Genomic DNA, 21,182 nt, shown 5'->3' on the forward strand with positions numbered 1-21,182 from the left:
GGACTTTGGAATTTTGTTGAGGGGAACAGAAGCCAATAAAGGATTTTAACCAAGTGAGTGCCATGATCAACCTTGTCTTTTTAGGGTTACCCTGGGAGCAATATAGTGATGGATATGTGGGGACTACAATGGAAAATAGAGATATCAAACATAAGGGTCTTGCAGCAGACTGGGTGAGAAATAATGGAAAACTGTAACACGGAAAAGGCAATGGGGCGCCTGGGTAGCTCAGTTGCTTAAGCATCTGCCTTGGATCCAGGTCATGCTCCCAGGGTTCTGGGATTGAACCTTGAGTCAGGCTCCCTACTCAGCAGGAAGTCTGCTTCTCCCTCTTCCTCTGATCCTCCCCCACAGTCCCGTGCTCTCTCTCTCTCCCTCTCTTCTCTCAAATAAATAAATAAAATCTCTTTTTTAAAAAGGCACTAGTGAGGGGCGCCTGGGTGGTTCGGTGTGTTAAATCCTCTGCCTTCGGCTCAGGTCATGATCCCAGGGTCCTGGGATTGAACCCCGCATTGGGCTCTCTGCTCAGCAGGGGGCCTGCTTCTCTCTCTCTCTGCCTGCCTCTCTACCTACTTGTGATCTCTGTCTGTCAAATAAATAAATAAATAAATAAAATCTTTAAAAAAAAAAGGCACTAGTGATGTAAAAATGGGGGACATAAGACATAACATGGAGGTAGAATCTATAAGGCTCTGGATGCTTGAATGGGGAATGAGAGAGGGGGAGCCAAAATAATTCCCTGGTTTCTGGTCTCGACAACTGTATAAACTTATAAATATTAAAAATAAAAAAGAATGGTTAATATACATAAAAGAGATCTGTGGAATTCACCTAGATATGGAATACCTTAGGAGAGAAAATAATTTGAGACAGAAGATTATGAATACAGTTGTATATTGTGTATATTAAGTATATTATGAATACAGGTATACTGAGTTTGTGGCCCTCTGGGAATTCAAACGGAGATACTCAATACGTAGTTAGTTACATACATTCAGAGCTCTGGAGACACAACTAGTATGCAAGTAGAGATTTAGAATATGGAAGTGCATTAAGTGAGAGCTGCTGTTCTGGGAGTGATAAGACCATTTCAGGTTAGCCAAAAGAAACTGGGGGATGGCTAACAACAGAATCATTAGGAAGGCAAACTTAAGGGATTGGCAGAGAAAGATGAGCTCATAAAAGAAACAAAGAAGGGGCATCTGGGTGGCTGGGCCCAGCTGGGCCCCTCTCCCTCTCTCTGTAGTGCCAGGGCCTCTCTATAGGGTGTTTCCATTGGGCAGCTGGATTTACAGACTCCAGGAAGGAGTATTCCACAACACAGGAGGTGAAAGCTGCCAGTTTCTTAGAGCCTGGGCCTAGGAACCTGCGTAGTGTTACTTTCGCCATATTTTGGGGATCAAAGCAATTGCAGAGCCTGTCTACATTTAAAAGGAAGGGGCATAAACTTCCACCTTTTGGTAAGAGGGGGTTCAACGAATTTGTGGCCTTCTTTAATCCTCCACAGAAATTGACAGAAAGGGAGAAGAATATACAGGTAATCTCTAAAATTTATAAGGGATTAATAACTTTAGTAGCTGGACTATACAAAGAACCCCTCCAAATCAACAAAAAAGGCAGCTTCTCCAATAGAAAAAAAAGTGGACAATGACTGTGCGTATGAAATTTATAGAAGTGGAAACTAGAGAGCCAACATGCATACAAAATAATCGCTAGTCAGTGAAATGCAAATCAAAGTAACAACATGCTATTATTTTATGAAAGGCTTTCTCGATGGTGCATTAGTGAGAGTTTGGGCCAGACAATTCTTCGTTGTGCGGGCTCTTCTGTGCATTGCAGGATGTTTAGCGGCACCCCTGGCCTTTATCCAGTAGTAGACATACCAGTTGTAACAATCAAAAATGTCTCTAGACATTGCCAATTATCTTCTGAAGGACAAAATTGCTCACTGCTTTGCATACCTATCAGCTTGGCAAAAAATAGAAAGTTGGTTAATGCTAAGTATTGGCAGAGATATGGCAACATGGGAGCCTCAGGCATTGCTGGTGGATGTGTGGGCAGCGCAGCCATTCTCTAGAACAGCCAATTTAAATATACCATTACCTCATCACCCAGCAATTCAGTCTCTACAAAAAGCCATATATGAGAATGTTCTCTGCAGCTTTGTTTGACAGTGGGGAGTCGGGAGACGAACTACAAAGTGATGCCGAACACTCCACCTACCAGGAAAGGATAGACATTTTTCTCAGTGTACATGATACATTCTGCAAGGAAAACCATACATTAGACCACAAACAAGTCTTAATACATTTTATTTTATTTTTTAAAGTTTTGTTTATTTGAGAGAGAGAGCATGAGCTGGAGGGGCAGAGGGAAAGGGAGACTCTCAAGCAGACTCCTCAATAAGCACATAGCACATGGGGCCTGATCTCACAACCCAGAGACGATGACCTAGGCCAAAATCAAGAGTCAGTTGCCTAACGTGGGGCTTAAACTCACAGCCCCAAGATCAAGTCACATGTTCTTCTGACTGAGCCAGCCAGGTGTCCCAGGAAGAAACATTTCTTCATCTATTCTATGAGGCTAGTACTGCTCTGATACAAAGCCAAAGAAAGATATTACAAGAAAGGAAAAATATAGACTAATACTCCTCCTGAATATTGATGCTAAAATCAACAGCATGCTAGCAAACTGAATTTAGCAGCATATTAAGAGGATACATTACAACCAGATGATATTTATTGCTGGAATTCAAAGCTGATTCAACATAAAAAAATCAATATAACATACCATATTAACAGAACAAAGGGGGAAAAATGATCATCTCAAATGATGCAGAACAAACATTTGACAGAATTCAGCAACTTCTCATGACAAAAACACTCAACTAGAAATAGAAGTAAATTACCTCAACAAAATAAAGACCATATATGAAAAACTCACAGCTGACATCATAGTAGGTGGTGAAGATTGAAAGCTTCTCCTTAGGGGCGCATGGGTGGCTCAGTCGGTCAAGTGTCTGCCTTAGGGTCAAGTCATGATCCCAGGGTCCTGGGATCCCTGTTGGGTAGGAAGCTGGCCTCTCCTCTCCCACTCCCACTGCTTGTGTTCCCTCTTTCACTGTCTCTCTCTGACAAATAAATAGATAGGGTCTTTTAACGGGAAATAAAAAAGCTTTTCCTTAAATATCAGGATCAAGACAGGAATGTTCACTTTCACCACTTCTATTTAATATATTATTGGCAGTTCTAGCCAGAGAAATTAGGCAAGAAAAAGAAAAGCATCCAAATTGGAAAGGAAGTAATGAAATTATCTCTGTTTACAGATGACATGTGGAGAACTCTAGAGATTACACAAAAAACTCTCTAGGGCTAATAAAGAAACACACCAAAGTTGCAGGATTCAAGACCACCACACAAAAATCAGCTACATTTCTCTATGCTAATAAGGAATAATCCCAAAAAGAAATTAAGAAAACAAATCTACAATAGCATCAAAAAATACTGTGGAAAAAACTTAGCTAAAGAGGCAAAATAAAACATGCCTGAAAGAACTTAAAGACACAAATAAATGGCAATCCATTACGTGTTCATGGACTAGAAGACTTAATATTGTCATGATATCAGTACTACCTAAAGCAATCTACAGGGGCACCTGGGTGGCTCAGTGGGTTAAGCCTCTGCTTTATGCAGCTAATAATATGGATTTAATGATTGGGTAGGAGAATTAGAGGAGATAATGCATTAAAAACTGCCTCATTCAATGGCTGACAAGAATTGGCAGTCAAGGGGCACCTGAGTGGCTCAGTGGGTAAAGTCTCTGCCTTCAGCTCAGGTCATGATCCCAGGGTCCTGGGATGGAGCCCTGCATCAGGCTCTCTGCTCCGTGGGGAGCCTGCTTCCCCCTCTCTCTGCCTGCCTCTCTGCCTACTTGTTATCTCCCTATCTGTCAAATAAATAAATAAAGTCTGAGCCACCCAGGTACCCCATGAATAGCCAAAATAATCTTTAAAAAGAAAAGCAAAGTTGGGAGATTCATATTTCTTAATTTCAAAACTTATTACAAACTACAGTAGTAAAAAAAACAGTGGGGTATTGGTATAAAAACAGATATATAGACCAATGGAATAAAATACAAAGGCCAGAAATAAACCATTGTGTAAATGGTTAAATGATGTTTGGCAAAGATACCAAGTCCATTCAATGGGAGAATGTGCAGTCTTTTCAACAAATGATGCTGAATATGCAAAAAATGAAGCTGGACCCTTACCTTACACCATATAAAAAGTTAATTCCAAAAGGATCAAAGACTTAACTACAAGGGCAATAATTGTAGACTCTTTGAAGAAAACACATGGGAAAAATTAATAATATTGACTTTGGCAAGGACTGCTTGGATATGACACCAAAAGTTTAGGCAACAATAGGTAAAAGAGATAAGCCGCCCTTCATCAAAACTGAAAACTTTCAAGCATCAAAGGGCACTGTTGAAAGAGTGAAAGTAGAATCCACAGAATGGGAGAAAATATTTACAAATCCTGTATCCTGTATCTGACTAGGAATTAATATCCAGAATATATAAGGTACTCCTACAACAAAAGGGCAAACGACCAATTCAAAAATGGCAAAGTATTTGAATAAATGTTTCTCCAAAGATATACAAATAGCTAAAAAGCACATGAAGATACTCAAGATCACTAGCCAGTAGGGAGGTGTAAATCTAAACCACAATGGTATCATTCTGCACCCGCTAGGATGGTTACTATAAAAACAAAAAACAAAGTAAGTGTCAGTAAGGATGTGAAAACTTAGAATCCTTGTGCATTGCTGGTGGCAATGTAAAAAAAAAAAAAAAAAAGTGGAAAACAGATGAGCATCTCTAAACTGTTAAACACAAAATGACCACATGATCAGGCAGTTCCACTTCTGGATATATTCCCAAAAAAACTGAAAGTGGGGACTCAAACAGATACTTGTACATCAATGTTCATAACAGCATTGCTCACGACAGACAAAAGGTGAAAACAACACAAGGATCCATTAACAGATGAATGGAGCAGCAAAATGCAGTAAATACACAATGGAATATTATTCAGTCTTAAAAGGAATATATCTTATAATATTGATGAAACTTGAAAACATGCTAACAAAATAAACCAGACACAAAAGGACAAATATGACATGAATCATCTTTTATGTGTTTCCTAGAATAGGCAAATTCGTAGAAACAGGAAGTAGAACAGTGGTTATTAGTAGAATAATGGTTACTAGGAGAAGGGGGAATGAGAAGTCTGTTTAAATGGTACAGAGCTTCAGTTTGGGATAATGACAAAGTTCTGGAAATAGTGCTAATAGTTGCACAACTCTGTGAATATATTTAATGCCACTGAATTGTACACTTAAAAATAGTTAAACTGGGGTGGGGGGTGCCTGGCTGGCTCAGGTGAGTAAGAGCGTGTGACTCTTGATCTCAGGGTTGTAAGCTCAAGTCCCAAGTTGGGCAACTGACTCTTGATTTTGGCTCAGGTTGTGACTTCAGGGTTGTGGGATTGAGCCCCACCTGGGGCTCTATGCTCAGTGTGGAGTCTGCTTGTCCCTCCTCTCCCTCAACCCCTCCCAAATAAACAAATAAAATCTTAAAAATTAAAAAAGAAATCTTTTTAAAAAATCATTAAAATGGTAAGTTTATGCTGTATATGTTTTACTACAATTTTAAAAATATCCTGGATAGACAGGAAATAAAATAGGATATGTAACATGTAAACTTAAAATATGTGCCAATAAAATAGTGTTTGTATTTCTTTTTTTTTTTTTAAGATTTTATTTATTTATTTATTTGACAGACAGAGATCACAAGTAGGCAGAGAGGCAGGCAGAGAGAGAGAGAGAGGAGGAAGCAGGCTCTCTGCAGAGCAGAGAGCCCGATGCGGGGCTTGATCCCACAACCCTGGGATCATGGCCTGAGCCGAAGGCAGAGGCTTTAACCCACTGAGCCACCCAGGTGCCCCTAACTCAAATTCTTTTTTAAAAGAGATTTATTTATTTACCTGAGAGAGAGCACGCATGTACACATGAGTGGGCAAAGCAGAGGGAGAGAGCATCTAGGGGGGCCTCACTGCTGACCACGGAGCCTGATGTGGGGCTCAGTCTCATGACTCTGAGATCATGACCTGAGCTGAAATCAAGAGTTAGATGCTTAACTGACTGAGTCATTCAAGTGTCCCAATCACTCAAACTCTGCAGTTGATCTAACAATGCAGCGCTGTTTCCACCAATGCCCTAATGGTATCTTTCTGTGAAACTGGACAAGGTGGTCCCAAAATTTATATAAAACGGCAACTGGTTAAAAATAGCTCAAGACACTCTTGAAGAAAAACAACGTGAAAGTATCTCATTTATTAGATATTAATATTTACAAAATTATCATAATTACAATAGTGAGGTAATTAAGGCATTGTGTTAAGATAACATATGTAATGACAGACCAATGGAATGTTTTAGAGAGCCTGGAAACAGGCCTAAGTACACAGACAGTTGATTTATAGTAAAAATGGTGTTCAAGAGCAGTGGAGAAAATAGTGTTTTCAATAATTAATGCTAGGAAAACTGGATAGTCATACAGAAAAAAAAAAAAAAAAGAAACTCAGTTACTACCTAACATCATACACAACATAAATCACGTATCTGTGTCTGTAACATAAAATAGTGAAAGTCTGTGAGGAAATACATGGGAAACATCTCCCATCTATCATATTGTCATAATAAACAGGAGAGAAAATAAAAAAAGGAAAATATTGGTAACTTTAAACCCGTTGGGGCACCTAGATGGCTCAGGTGTTAAGCATCTGCCTTTAGCTCAGGTCATGATCCTGGGGGTCCTGGGATGGAGCCCCGCATCGGCTCTCTACTCAGTGGGAAGCCTGCTTCTCCTTCTTCCACTCCCTCTGCTTGTGTTCCCTCTCTAACTCTCTCTGTCAAATAAATAAATAAAATCTTAAAACAAAAATTTTAAAAACCTGTTAAAATTTAGACTGTTCCTCCCAAACTATTCCCAACTATTCCCAATCCTGTCTCAATTCCTACCAGTTCCCCACTTTGAAAGACCCTACTTAAACCAACAGAGCCCTTACCCCAAATCTCTAAAAATACCCTAGTTCCCCCTCCCCTTTTAAAGATTGTATTTATTTATGACAGAGAGAGAGTGAGAGAAGGAACACAAGCACAGGGGAGCTGCAGAGGAAGCAGCAGGCTCCCTGATGAGCAGGGAGTCCGATATGGGGCTTGATCCCAGAACTCTGGGATGATGATCTGAGCAGAGGAAAGGCAGACGCTCAACTGACTGAGCGACCCAGGTGCCCCATATCTCCCCCTTTCCCCAAAAAAGATTTATTCATTGGTGGGGGGGGGCAAGCACAAGCCAGGGGAAGGGCAGAGGGAGAAGCAGACTCCCCATGGAGCAGGGAGCCTGAGGGTGGGGGGGGGGGCTCAATCCCAGACCCCTGAGATCATGACCTGAGGTTCCATCCCAGGATCCTGGGATCATGACCTGAGCTGAGGGCAGACGCTTAACCAACTGAGTCAGCCAGGCACCCCAACATCCCCCTTCTGAATTCTCACCAAGATTGTATTAAGTTGATGTGCTTCCTTGCTACAGGTTTAATAACTCAGTTTTGTTTGATAAACAGGTTTCCTTGATGGTCTTTGTGGGTGAATAAAAAATTGACAGTCCTTCCCTTTTTAAGATATATACTGAAATCTTTATAGAAGAAAGGGTTTAACTTCTGAGATCTGCTCCAAAATTAATTAAAGAAATAGAGAACTTATGTAGGGATAGTTAAGATCAATCATAAATTGTTGAAGGTATGTAGTAGTATATGGGAATTCATTATATTACTCTAATTTTATGTTTTAAATCCACTATAATAATTATAAAAACTTATTTTTCTCTTTTTTTTTGTCCTAGGAGGGCATGTTCATTAAGGTCACAAAAGAGTTACAATATCTGACTGTGACTGCCAGGCTCACATCCAGGAAGCACCTAGCCAATGATAACCGAACTCAGGCTGGATTTTGGAGTTCCACCTTGGATGGAAGGTAGGGAGGGGCAAAGTAGTAGCAGATTTGAACTAATTCTTTTAATCTCCTCCTACTACAACCTTGTAATATAGAACTAAGAGCAGATATTAACTTAAATCTGACATCTAAGTCTTGATTAAAACAAAAAAAGAGGGTAGGGAATATTTTTCTGTGCTTTCTTTATTCAGAGAGTGAAACTGTTATAGTCAGCTAGATTCTTAGTTGTGCTTAGAATATGCTCCGTCCTACAATTTACTCTGGAAAAATGAAGGTTCTTATTCTTTCTTAGAACCGTGGACCCTGAAATTGGCAGTTACTACGATTCCACATATATGGGGAGTGATGCCCAGTTTGAGGCTCTGAGTAGCTGGTCATGTAAGTTGACTTTTCTGTGCATTTGTACCGAGGAGGATCCAGTTCCGGTTGATGTCCTGGAAACCAGTGAGGCTCTCTCTTAAATCCTGAGGGAAGAGAGAAGAGAAGAGAAGGAAAGACAAGTGGAATCAGTCAAGAACAAGGACCCTTAGTGACTGGTCTTGCTCTTACTTCTGAGGTAAAATTTCCGAGTCTAGTGAGTCCTGTAAAAATTGAGAAAGAAAAATCAGGGGCACCTGGATGGCTCAGTTGGTTAAGAGTCTGCCTTTGGCTCAGGTCATGATCCCTGGGTCCTGGGATCAACTCCTGCATTGGGCTCCCTGCTCTGTGGGGAAGCTTCTTCTCCCTCTCCCCCTGCCTGCCGCACCCCCTGCATGTGCATATGCTCTGTCAAATAAATACATAAAATCTTAAAAATAGAGAAAAATCATTTACTTATTCACTCATTCAGTTTTCTTCTATTTGAGCTCCTTCCATGCTCCAGGCACTGAGCTACGACCTGAGAATATAAAGATTGAAAAGAACAGTCCACCTACTATGAGTTGAAAGTGGCATTTTGTTGTTGTAGCTCGTATCATATGTTGTTTCAAAGTAGTGTCCAAACTGGAAAGAAAAAGTAATCAGTTAAAAATATAGGGGTCTACACTTAATGTTGGCAAATAAAGGACACAATGATATGAATTTTAACAGACTCTGTCATATTTTGGATTAACTAAAGGTCTATATGTTGTTAGTCTACATTCTATTAACTTTCATATCCTTTGTTAACTTGTTTGTTAGGAGACACTTAAGGGCAAAATGCAGATAAATTACAAGTCTAGGTAGGTAGCCTGAATCAGAAGACATATATGTAAAAGGGTACGGCTCATACTTTTACTACTTTGCTATTCTACTTGATAGTAAAATAAGACAGCCAGTCCAGCGAAAGACTGAACAGAGAAGCCCGAGAGGTCTCAGCATGGAAGTTATTAGATTCCTACCTCTAAAATGGCCAGTGGCATTTCTTTTGCTAAGGGAAGGAACCAGAAGAGAAAGTTAGATTACCTGGGAAGGCAAGGGTTTGGGCTTCACAATATTCCTTAGGTCATATCTTTCCTGGTTCCAGTTTCCCATCAGGGTACAGTTTGAATAGGCATTCTCATTGGTGGTACATCTCCATCCATACTGGAAAAACTTGGATGTATCATTCCAATCTGTCCATACTTCGGCATGGCCATCTGCATTAATGAGGCTGCCATAGTGTGGGTTTGCTAGGAAATAGGCAAGGTGCTGTCTCTGCCAAAAGGTGAGAACAGAAAAGCTAGTTGAAAAAACTAGGGAACAGAAAAGGCATTCGTCCCTTTCTCACCCTTGGCCAAGTATCACATTAGCCCATCTTACTAAGGATCTAGGCTTTCTTCCCAATATAACTGTGGTTCTGTTTCTTCTCCCCTGGCCCATGAATCCTTTGATCTACTCAATCAAAAGTAGCACATGGCTATGTACAGTAAATGCCCCCCCAAAAGACAGGAAAACTTTCAATATCCCCAATACTATATGGAAAGCTAGTTATATGTTCAGGAAATTTTGAGATGTAGGAGTTTAAGGACTAAGGATATTGCTATAGTCAAAGAGAATAGGGAAAAGTGAAAGTTGGATAAATAGATAACACAACAAAGGGTCAATAAATAAGTTTCCTTCTTTCTGGACTCAGTTCAAATGCCACTTCTTACATGGTATCTTCCAAGTTAACTTCTCTTTCCTTTGTCTCACACAGCATGGAATCTTTATACCTTTAGCTTTCTATCATATGTTAGAATTCTTCAAGTACGTGTTGAATCTCCTATGTTGAACTGTATGACATCCCTTGAGGACAGGCCCTATGTCTTATTACCATACTTTCTCCTTCTGCCAGCTCTCCCAATAAATGGTGCTTTGTGCATATCAGGTGACCAATGTCTGAATTTCAATCTTTTGTAAGGAATTAAATGCATAGCCATTTTTATTCTGGGCCAAAATGACTGTGCTCCCTTGGCTGGAGGGCAAGACAATACCTTCACTGGAGAAGAGCATTTTGATGCTGAGTGGCTTGTGTTGTTTGAAGAATTTGTGGGAAAGTGACAGAAAGTATTATTCAGCTGTTCCATTTTCTTTAAAGGAAGAGGTATCACCAATCTTGGCCTTCCCGTTCTCCCAGCAAATGAGGAATGTAGGTCACACAGATCACCATGGCCAGGAGGCCATGATTTGGAAGTCACCACCCACCTAGCCACCTTTCCACAGGTAGGGTCAAAGTCAATACTGTAGCCCTCATACCATGTACCTTTGTGAAGAGAGATGTGTGCACTGATGTCAACAAATAGCATGATGACTAAAGAGTAATTCCTGCAAAGTCTGACAAGCCTAGTACTCACACTGCAGACCAAGGCGACACTTTCCTTGGGGCTGTAAAGACAGGCATCACCATCCACTAAGTTGCCCAAGCCCAAAACATGCAGCTTATCTTTAACTCTGAATTCTCTTTCAGTGCCTTATATCTATCCAAACTCTAGGTCTTACTGATTTTTGAATTAGACCACTACCGTCCAACCCCACTGCCAATTTCGTTTAGATCACTACCAGCTTTTGTCAACATTCTTGGTGCAGTTGCCTCTCTGATCTCTGTGCCATCAGCCTTGGTCTTCTCCAATCCTTTTTCTATAGGAAAGAAGAATAATGTGAAAATGAAAATCTAATTGTGGTATCTTCCTATTGAAAAGCTGGCCACTTTTACAATAAGACTCAGGCTGTTAAAATGGCTTACGATGTTCTATATGACCTGGCTCCTGCTTACGTCTTTGTTCTCCTCTGTTACCCACTCTCCCTCCAACTACATTTCAGCCAAACTCAACTCTTCTGTTTCTCCACCAAGGAGAGAAAATACTGATCCTCCTGCCTCTTCACTTATCTTTACCCAGGTCAGGTGTACACTCCCTTTCCCCCTTAGACTTATTTTTAAAAAATATTTTATTTATTTGAGAGAGAGAGAGAGAGAACAAGCAGGGGGAGCAGCAGGCAGAGGGAAGGGAGAAGCAGACGCCTCGCTGAGCTAGGAGCCTGATGCAGAGCTGGGATCATGACCTCAGCAGAAGGCAGACTCGTAAGTGACTGAGTCCCCCAGAATTCAGGTTCACTTCATTTAGGGAATCTTTCCACTTCCTCCCAGAAGTTGGTGAGGTTCTAAATCCTTCTGTGCCCTACAGCACCCTGAATGACTCCTCATAGCACCGCGTCCCGTTGTACCAGAATTGCCTCTTCTGCTGTGCCGTCTCCATCACACTTTAAGTTCAGGCCACATCTTATTCATCCATGTACTTGGCCTCCCTCACAGTGGCCTCCCACACAACGGGCACTCAGTATTTCCTGAATGAATAAAGGGCAGGAGATAGAAGCACCTGGAGAAATCCCGAGCAGCAGAGACAATGGACAGTAGCCATTTCAGACGAGAGGAGGCTACCCTCTGTGACAGCAACAAGCCGGACACAGCCCAACCTCTCGACTTCAGCCCCGCCCTTTTCCTTTCACTCAGAACTCGCCTCTCCCCGGGTCTGTCCCTGTGCGGTAGTGACTGCTTGTGACCTCATGCAGGTGTGACGAAATCGCTCACGGCCGCCGTTGGGCAAAAAGGCGTTTATTTTAACACTCCTGAAGGTGTGAAGGAGTGAGGGGAAAGAGTGATCGATGTCTCGCGTTCGCTCTCATGCCTATCTCCCCCTCTGAAGCCGCGGCACCAGTTGCTCAAGACAACTGGACGCTGTCGGTGCATCATCAATCGGCGACGCAGGAAGAAGAGGTCCGCAGGGTCCCCCACGGAGGAAGTGACGTAAGAAATTGGCGCCTCCGAGGACGCGAGAGACGAGCTGGTTGAGGCCATGGCCCCTCGGCGCCTCCTGTTGGTTGGGGAGGGTAATTTCTCCTTCGCCGCCGCTCTGAGCGAGACCCTGGATGCGAGCACCCGTGTAACCGCCACCTGCCTCCCTCGCTCGGCCGACGTGGCCGGGAATCCGGTGGCCCGGGAGAATCTGCGGCGCCTGCTCGAGCGAGGTAGCGAGGCCATCCCCTCCGCGCAGCAACCCCCTCGCCCCGCCCCGCTACTGGCGCGGCCCGAACTGGAAAGGGAGGGGAAGTGTAGGTTGCCTTGGAGCGTACGGTTCCCCGAAAACCGGCTGTGGGCTTGGACCGGGGTTGTCTTGCACGGTCCAAGTCAGGGAGGGATTCAGGTCTTGAGACACCCATCTGTCTGTATTTCGTGCCAGGTACCGAGGTGCGTTTTGGTGTGGACTGCACCCAGCTGGCAGACGCCTTCAAACCGCAGCATAGAGAGTTTGATCGAATTTATTTTAATTTTCCGCACTGTGGACGAAAAGCTGGAGTAGCTAAGAACCGGGAACTGCTTGCCAAGTTTTTCCAGAGGTGAGGAAAGGAGACCACTCACAAGTAAAATGTTTAAGATCGACATTACATAGTTTCTGCACTCACACATTTTAGTTTTGGGAAATAAGGCATACGTGTTTAAGTTACTGTGGGAGGTTGAGAGAGACTATGACGCTCCAGAGGAACCCACAGTCTAGTTGGGAAAGCAGAATCCTAAATGTTAAATAAAGTACAAATAGTGTGTAAGCTCTTGGGCGTGTCAAAGAAGGCTCACTCACCTATTTGGGATAATGCAGAATAATGGTAGCCAGAATAATCTAATGGCTAAAAGCATGGATTCAAAATCCCTACCTACCACATATAGTTGTGTGATTTGGGGTAAGCTTATTTGGTCCTTACTTGCTTTTGCTTCTTTATCCATAAACTGAGGATATTTACAGTAACTACCTCAAATTAATGTGAACTTAAAAGAGTGCTTTAGGGGCACCTGGGTCGCCCAGTTGTTGGGCATCTGCCTTCTGCTCAGGTTATGGTGCCAGGATCCAGCCCCACATGGGGCTCCCTGCTCAGTGAAGACCCTGCTTCTCCCTCTCCCACTCCCCTTGTTTGTGTTCCCTCTCTCGCTGTGTCTCTCTGTGTCAAATAAATAAATAAAATCTTAAAAAAACAAAAACAAACCCAGTGCTTTCCACTATTATACCAAAACACGTGGTACTCTTGGAGGTCTCTAGAGGCCATAGTTGTCAAGAAACTTTTCACACAGCCAAGGTTTTAAGTTAGTATTTGAAATACAGAATTTTAATAGGAAGGGAGTGAAAAGAACAGCTTTCTAAACTGGGAAGAACAGCCCAGTCAGTGAATCATGTATAGGAACTTGGCAGGCACTGACCTTTCTATGACATTAGATGAACAATGCAGTTACAAAACCAGATAATACCCTGGTCAGCCCCTAGTATCAGTTATGAGTTGAGCACAGAATTTACATTCTTACTTCTTTCTCTGCCTGTTTGAAATCTATAGACCTTTATAAATAGATACGATTGGATTTTAGTTATTTCACACCCGAAGTAGGTATATACAAATTTCTTCTTATGGTAACTTCAACTTATTTCTGATAAATGGCTGATGTGCTCCTCTCCATGTCAGCTGTAAGGATGTTCTTGCAGATGAAGGAGAAGTCCATGTGGCGTTGTGCAGAGGACAAGGTGGGACTCCTGCTGATAAGCCCAGGAGAGAATGGCACAACAGCTGGCAAGTGGTTGCCATGGCAGCTCTGGGGGGATTCATTTTAAGTGACGTGCATCCCTTTGGCTGTGAGGCTGTGCCAGGGTACAAGTGCACTGGATATAGGTGAGTAATAACAGACATTTAAGTCTTTTTCATCTCTTACACTAATAATGAAAAAAATCTCTGAGGCCAATTTTCCTCTACCACTTTCCTGCTTTAGTCTCTAAAAAGACTGGCTTTTAAAAATAATGACAGTAAATTAATTAATTAAGAAAATGACAGACTCCATACTTGGTGACTCTTTTGCCAGGAGTCAAGATAAGCCCTTTCATGTAGAAGGTGCTTTGAACCATATCTTCACTCGGAGCTTACCCTTTGAAGGTTCACAACCCAGAATCTTCAGGATCAAACTGGGTGACCGGTGGTTTTCCTTTCCAGAACCAGAAGCGCTTGTAGGAAAGTTGAACAGGTAACCTGCTGTTTTACCAGAAATTACTTCTGTCTCTAGCTGTATCCTGATTGGCTTGATGCCAACCGTGAATTGAATGGATGCTATATAAATTGTTAATGATGTTGGTGCTATGAATACTTGTCAGTCTGGCCTTATACAAGCCTTTTTAGAATTAAAATTTGTCTGGTACATCATACAAATGGTGGCTGTCAGAGTTCTGAAACACATGATATCTGTTTCTGGTAGGTAATTTTTAAAATTTGCTTTTAGGATCACTTTAAGGATAATTCTTTTCTGTATTCTTTGTGCTTTTAATTCTAGATCCATTATAATCATTTATTACTTGAAGTTAAAAAGTTATTTTTATGTGTGTTTAAACAGAGGTTTCTTGGAAGCACCTTCATGTCATCCTGTCAAAACCATTAATGAGAAACTCATTGCTGAATTGGGCAAAGCTTTCCCTTTGAAGAGGCTGAAGTGTTCCTTCCCTTTGCTGCCAGAGGGAAGCCCTAGTGTTCTCACTTCCTGGAACTGTGACTGTTTGTCAGCTGCCTTTTGGATTAGTCTCTGTGAAGATAACTCAAATTCTGAGTCCCTGACTAGTGGGACAACACAAGACATAGAAGACTTCCTAGAGTTATTTTCAGAATTTAGCCTTCTCAAGGATTCTGGAAGAGATAGCAAGCAAGAAACTCATGAAGAAATCTGTGGCCAAACCAAGCTCTTCCTTAGACCTTCTCTCCTAGTTCATGTTCAGGCTGTCATCCAAGCACCAGACTTCCTCCCAGGTTCTGTGCACGTCCTCAGCGGACCTGTCTTTCGGAAGTGCCGCATCTTGCCTTTCACAATGCCAGCATTCCATGAGACTTTATTTATCCTTGGGTTTAATAAAAATCTGAAGGATAGTTATCTTCAGTCACTACTGGATCACCTGAAGGACACTCTGGATAGCCTTCTGAACCAGACATGGTTGGAGGGCTCTAAGCTGAGCAGTTCAGTGGAATTTGTCTTTCAACCAAACAGAAACGATTATATTATTAATGTGAAGTCTCATAATTTTGGCTCAGATTGTGCCAAGGATCTCATTATTGGGTCTGTCACTACATCTGCTACAAGCATTGTGCACAGGGACCAGTGTTTTATGTTTGTGTCTGTGAACTTGGACCTACTAGCCATGCTTGTCTGGGGTATCTCTGACTGGAGGATGTTGTGGACCTTTGACCACCGTTTCCTGAAGCATTTTGTTCCTGGGAAAATAGAATCCTTTAAAAGCTATTCCCTGTATCCCCCATGCTATGTGCATGATATTAGTTTTTGGTTAGATGAGAAGAAAGAATTTGATGAACTAGAGTTTCACACAGTGGCCCGAGCAGTGTCCCAGGACACTGTCATATCCATACAATTCCTTAGTAGTTTTCAGCATCCAGAGACTCAACAGGTCAGTCTCTGCTACAGATTGACTTACCAGACATGTGACAAGGCCCTCACTCAGCAGCAGGTGGCATCAATGCAGTCCCAGTTTAGGAAGGAGATTCAGCAAAGACTACATGTAACACCTCGGTAGTTTAGTGAATTTACCTTGTGGGTATGGGTGCAGGTGCAGATGAAAAAGACCAATTTGGGGGCGCCTGGGTGGCTCAGTCGGTTAAGCCTCTGCCTTCGGCTCAGGTCATCGTCTCAGGGTCCTGGGATGGAGCCCCACATCGGGCTCCCTGCTCAGCAGGGAGTCTGCTTCTCTCTCCCTCTGCCCATTCCCCCCTGCTTGTGTGCACTTTCTCTCTCTCTCTCTCAAATAAAATCTTAAAAAGAAAAGAAAAGACCAATTTGTAACTTGTAGTCCTTTCTGGACTGTGTTTTTTTGTGAAATCTTTACCTTGTGACTCTAGCCAATGTTGGTTGATGCTAAATGAACTTGGGGCTCTATCACTTAAACTCACAGACTATAATGTGATTGGTAACCTTTGATATTATACCGAATTTTCCTGAGTCATGACTAGGAACACTAACAAAACAGTATCTTGTACTTTAGATGCTTCACTCATGAAGATGCAATAGAACTTCAGTGTCATATTTATATTTTTTCCCTACTGCCAATTCCTCTTCTTTAACCCAATATGTATTATCTCACTAAGTCAACTTATGAGAGTGGTTTTTGGAGTCAGACCAATATTTATTAGCTTGGGTAAGTTGAAAGTGCTCGATAATTGGTATTGGTACCATCATGATAACATTTATTCCATGGGTGACTACTGTTGAAGTCATGGAACTAATTAATATCAGATTTAGAGTTCACACTTGGGTTTGTCTGACTCTAAAGCCCATGTTCCTTCTCCCATTGTTACTTCTTCCAGTCTTCACTAGTAACCTCTCCGCTGTGATTAAACTTTGGTCTCCTAGATGCTGGAGCCTTCTGTTGGAAGCATCTCTCAGAGACACTGGGAGATTGGCTCAGCCCAAGACTCCACAGAATGGAGTCCTCTAATGTTAATTAATGTATGTTTCTGTTAATGAATAGTTAGGCTCTGCAGATTGGAATTATATTGTAAACTCTTGGGAGGAAGTAACTGTCTTATTTGTTCTTGTATTCGGAGAAGAGCGTGTAGAGGCAAGAATGGAAGTGAAGATACAAACTTGGAAGTAATTACGGTAATGCCAGTGAGCGGTAATGGTGACTGGACCAGGATGGTAAGATGTTGTTGGGCTGGGTGATACTTAAAAGGTTTTGCTGATGAAATATATGTGTATGGGTGAAACCGGAATCAAGCAGGACTGACTTTGTGTTTTTTGACCTGGAAGAACAGAAGTATCATTAATGAGTATGGAAAAATTGGCATAACATTTTGGGGAGTGGGGTGAAGAATCAAGGCACCTCTTATGGACACATTTATTGCTTGTCTTTCTACCCAGACTATAAGCTAATTGCGGGCAGGCAATGTGATTTATATCTTGTTTTAATTTTTTTTTTAATTTTTTATTTTTTATAAACATATATTTTTATCCCCAGGGGTACAGGTCTGTGAATCACCAGGTTTACATACTTCACAGCACTCACCAAAGCACATACCCTCCCCAATGTCCATGATCCCATCCCCTTCTCCCAAACCCCCTCCCCCCAGCAACCCTCAGTTTGTTTTGTGAGATTAAGAGTCACTTATGGTTTGTCTCGCTCCCAATCCCATCTTGTTTCATTGATTCTTCTCCTACCCACTTAAGCCCCCTGATATGAAGAAGTGGTGATGCAACATGGGGGCTTGTTTTAATTTTTATTAGAGCGCGCACGCACGCGCGCGCACATACACACACACACACACACACACACACACTGGGCAGGCATTGGGGGTGTTGCAGAGGCAGAGGGAGAGAGAGAATCTTAGGTAGGCTCCATGCCCAGGTCTGAGCCCAGTGTGGAGCTCCATTTCACGAACCTGAGCCAAAAACACCTATCAGCCATTAACCTGCAGAGCCACCCAAGCATCCCTGATGTATAGCTTTCTTCTATCCCTAGTGTTGCCTACTACATGGACAAGGTAGTGTTTGAGCTAGACCTTAAAATAAGGACAGTGATAGGATGGGAGGATTGTCAGGCGAGGAGGACGTCCATTCCAGGCAGAGGTATAGATAAAGGAGCACCGGGGCACTTTTCAGGCTATTTGGTTGGAATGTAAATGTGTATAGGAAAGTGGTGGAGAGAAGATTAGAAAAGTAGGTTAGGCCTGGATTTAGCAGATGAAAGACAATGCTAGAATACAGGTTTTGTACTTCATTTGGCAGGCAATGGGAGAACTGGTGATTTTTGATTAAGGAGGCAATACAGAGTAGTGCTTTTTAAAATTTTTTCTTAAAAGATTTTATTTATTTATTTGTCAGAGAGAGAGAGAGAGAGAGAGAGAGAGAGTGCAAGCGCACAGGCAGGCAGAGTGGCAGGCAGAGGTGGAGAGAGAAGCAGGCTCCCTGCTGAGCAAGGAGCCTGATGTGGGACTCGATGCCCAGACTGGGATCATGACCTGAGCCGAAGGCATAGGCTTAACCAACTGAGCCACCCAGGCATCCCCACAGTAGTGCTTTTGAAAATTAATTGAACAGTGTTGCATAGGATGAATTTGAGATGAGGGACCTCTGTAAGGATGCTATTGTAGTACTCCTAAGTAGAGGCAGGGAGGGGCCTGCATGAGAGTGAAATGAGAAGGGGAATGAAAAAGGGATGTCTGTAGGAGATAGGGCTAGGTAGGGATGTCTGAACTTGGTACCTAATAATTGCCTATAGGAACTGAGCAATTTTCAATATTTGTGAATTTTTTAAAAAAGATTTTATTTATTATTTGACAGAGAGAGACACAGCCATATAGGGAACACAAGCAGGGGGAGTGGGAGAGGGAGAAGCAGGCCTCCTGCTGAGCAGAGAGCCCAATGCGGGGCTCGATTCCAGGACTCTGGGATCATGACCTGAGCCAAAGGCAGAGGCTTAACGACTGAGCCACCCAGGTGGCCCAGTATTTGTGAATTTTTAGCACGAAATAATAATCTGGGATCCTATCAAATTCATCACTCCCTCTAAATAACATTCTAAGTGTATAGCAGTGTATATTAAGGTGATGGTCATTTAAGTTTGAACACCGTCTAAAAGATCTTCATTTTTACTCCCATTTTTACATGTTTTATGTATATGTTGTTCTATTTTGCATCTTTTCATTTTGTGGGTCCCTTTAATCTTAGATATAATTGATTTTATTACTTTTGTCTCTTAACCTCCACCCTAGCTTTAAAAGTGATTACTATATTTATGTTAGCTTTTACTCATGAAGTTTTTTCCTTCTGTAGCTGTCTTCTACTTACTGCCATCCCTCTTTACAGAAGTCCTTTTAACATTTCTTGTAAGGCCCATTTCTGCACTGCCTGTACAAACGTTTCAGCTACTGCTACAGAAGCTCTATAGGATGGGACAGAACTCTGGGCCTGGGGGAGTGGGCAGAGAATCAGGAATAGATGAATAACCCCTGGGAGTGAGAGGTGTGCTATCACCTGTAAACATCAGGTGTTTCCTCCTGATCTCCTTGTGGGAAAAACATGGGCTTCCTAATAAGACAGACCTGAGTTGGAACAGGGCTCCACCATTTCCTGGCTATGCAACCTTGGGCCTCAGTTTATTTATTGATAAGGACAAGGTGGTTGTATTGTATTTAAAAAGGATAAAGTGTGTAAAATGCTTATCGAACTGCTAGCAGCAATGGCAGTGCCAGGTGTATGGTTGATCTGTTGCACAAGATTTCTTCAGGCTTTCCTTTTTCTTATTCTATATTCTGCCGTTACAGCTTTGTCTCTCTGAAGCAGTTAATTAGCTACAGGCTGTCTCTATCCCGTTCTCCAAAAGACAGAGGGCGAGGTGTAGTGACCTTTCAAGCACCTCCCCTTTCCTCTGCAGCTGTGCTGTTATCTTTAACTGGATAAATACCTCAGATAAATACCTCAGCTCACGAGGTCGAGGTGGTTAGCCATTTTCCATTAGAGCTGAAGAGTGGGGGAAGAGAGTGGGACGGAGGGCGGAATGCCCAGAATTACAAATGTGTGGAAGGGATAACTGGTGGTGAAGGTCAAATCTCAGGTCTTATTTCTTCTCTACTTCGGGATTTGCCCCAATTGGCCCAATAACACTTTAATTTAGTCTTTTCTGCGCATGTCAAGGTCTTTTGTCCCTCGGCGGACACCGTTGCCAGCCAAAGCTATGTCTCCGCGCTCGCCGCTTTCGTAGGGTGCCGAGTTGTACCTCTTCTCCACGCGTGCCATGGCGAGCCGAGGGGCTCGTCAGCGCCTGAAGGGGAGCGGGAGCAGCGGCGGGGACACGGTCTCCGCCGCGGACAAGCTGCGGGAGCTGCTGTGCAGCCGTGAGGCGAGCGGCGCGGAGCCGCGGACCGAGTAGGTGTGCGGGCGCGGCGGGGGCGTGGCGGCCGGGCGGCGCGGGGCTGGCCCCAAGGGTCTCCCCGGGCGGCGCGGTCCAGCCTGGTTTCCCCCGGTACCTGTGCTCTTCCTGGACGGGTCCCGTCCGGTCTTCGCCCAGCCCTGGGTCCCCCATCGTGCGTCCCGTGTTTCTTGGGAAGAAAGCCGGGAGGGAGGCTTGGAGGCTGCTGGCCCAGGCCCAGAGCGGGCTGGTGTCGTGCGGTTTGAGTTGGCCAAGCCGCAGGGGGAGAGAAGAGCAGACCTTTCCCGGCAGTGTGCCTCAGTTTCCTTCATTGCCTGCAGAGTCCTAACCCCTTCCTCTAAAGTGTGGGCCCCACAGCCGCCAGCACCTGCAACCGTCTCTCTCCCCAAGCCCAGGCACTGCGGGTTTAGGACCGCAGTAAAGGACCCGTCAACATATGGAACTGGAGGGGGTTATGCACTTCGCACAGATTTAGGCCTCTGTGCATTTGAACAAGTGGGGGAATGAATAAAGATGTGGGAAGTAATGACCTTGTTACGAAAGAAAAAGGGGAGAGCTCTGTGGCCTTTAAGGAGTGTCATCGGCAGTGAGTTAAAGTGTATGAACGAGCTTACGCATTAGGAGCAGGAAGTGGAAAGTAAGATTCATTCAGGTCTTCGTCCCTTCGGTGTTCTACTTAGAACAACTCACTTTTGAGGTGAATTACCTAAGTGTGCTTTGATGTCCTGGGCATTCTTGCCGTTTCTGC

At 43.1% G+C, this 21,182-nt stretch overlaps 3 protein-coding genes across 6 annotated transcripts in view; 2 read left to right on the forward strand and 1 right to left on the reverse strand.

Annotated features, from left to right (window-relative positions):
- Positions 1-6,364: 6,364 nt before the first annotated feature.
- On the reverse strand, positions 6,365-12,236 carry CFAP68 (cilia and flagella associated protein 68). 2 transcript variants are annotated; one of them, XM_059417426.1, is made up of 4 exons: positions 11,864-12,233; positions 9,495-9,725; positions 8,987-9,053; positions 6,365-8,536 (listed from the first exon to the last, which is right to left on the reverse strand). In XM_059417426.1, the coding sequence occupies exons 1-4, from the start codon at positions 11,903-11,905 to the stop codon at positions 8,361-8,363; spliced, it is 516 nt and encodes a 171-aa protein (XP_059273409.1). In that variant the 5' UTR covers positions 11,906-12,233; the 3' UTR covers positions 6,365-8,360. The 2 variants fall into 2 exon arrangements, with proteins under 2 accessions (XP_059273409.1, XP_059273419.1); XM_059417436.1 differs by lacking the exon at positions 8,987-9,053 and having other exon boundaries at positions 8,447-8,536; positions 11,864-12,236.
- A 23-nt stretch (positions 12,237-12,259) lies between these two features.
- On the forward strand, positions 12,260-16,356 carry FDXACB1 (ferredoxin-fold anticodon binding domain containing 1). Of its 2 annotated transcripts, XM_059417385.1 has the most exons (5): positions 12,260-12,512; positions 12,725-12,881; positions 13,989-14,192; positions 14,380-14,538; positions 14,902-16,356. In XM_059417385.1, exons 1-5 carry the CDS (start codon positions 12,341-12,343, stop codon positions 16,082-16,084), a joined length of 1,875 nt encoding a protein of 624 aa, XP_059273368.1. In that variant the 5' UTR covers positions 12,260-12,340; the 3' UTR covers positions 16,085-16,356. The 2 variants fall into 2 exon arrangements, with proteins under 2 accessions (XP_059273368.1, XP_059273376.1); XM_059417393.1 differs by lacking the exon at positions 14,380-14,538.
- A 3,710-nt stretch (positions 16,357-20,066) lies between these two features.
- The window catches only part of ALG9 (ALG9 alpha-1,2-mannosyltransferase), a 96,035-nt gene continuing 94,919 nt past the window's right edge, over positions 20,067-21,182 (forward strand). The window contains exon 1 of one of the 2 annotated variants that reach the window (XM_059417404.1): positions 20,067-20,430. In XM_059417404.1, coding sequence (XP_059273387.1) covers positions 20,300-20,430 — 131 coding nt within the window. In that variant the 5' untranslated portion in view covers positions 20,067-20,299. Of the gene's footprint in view, positions 20,435-21,182 lie in introns of both variants that reach the window. The other variant, XM_059417412.1, reaches the window with a different exon arrangement.

The sequence above is a fragment of the Mustela nigripes genome, chromosome 1, assembly GCF_022355385.1.
Source record: "Mustela nigripes isolate SB6536 chromosome 1, MUSNIG.SB6536, whole genome shotgun sequence".
Classification (NCBI taxonomy): Eukaryota; Metazoa; Chordata; class Mammalia; order Carnivora; family Mustelidae; genus Mustela; species Mustela nigripes.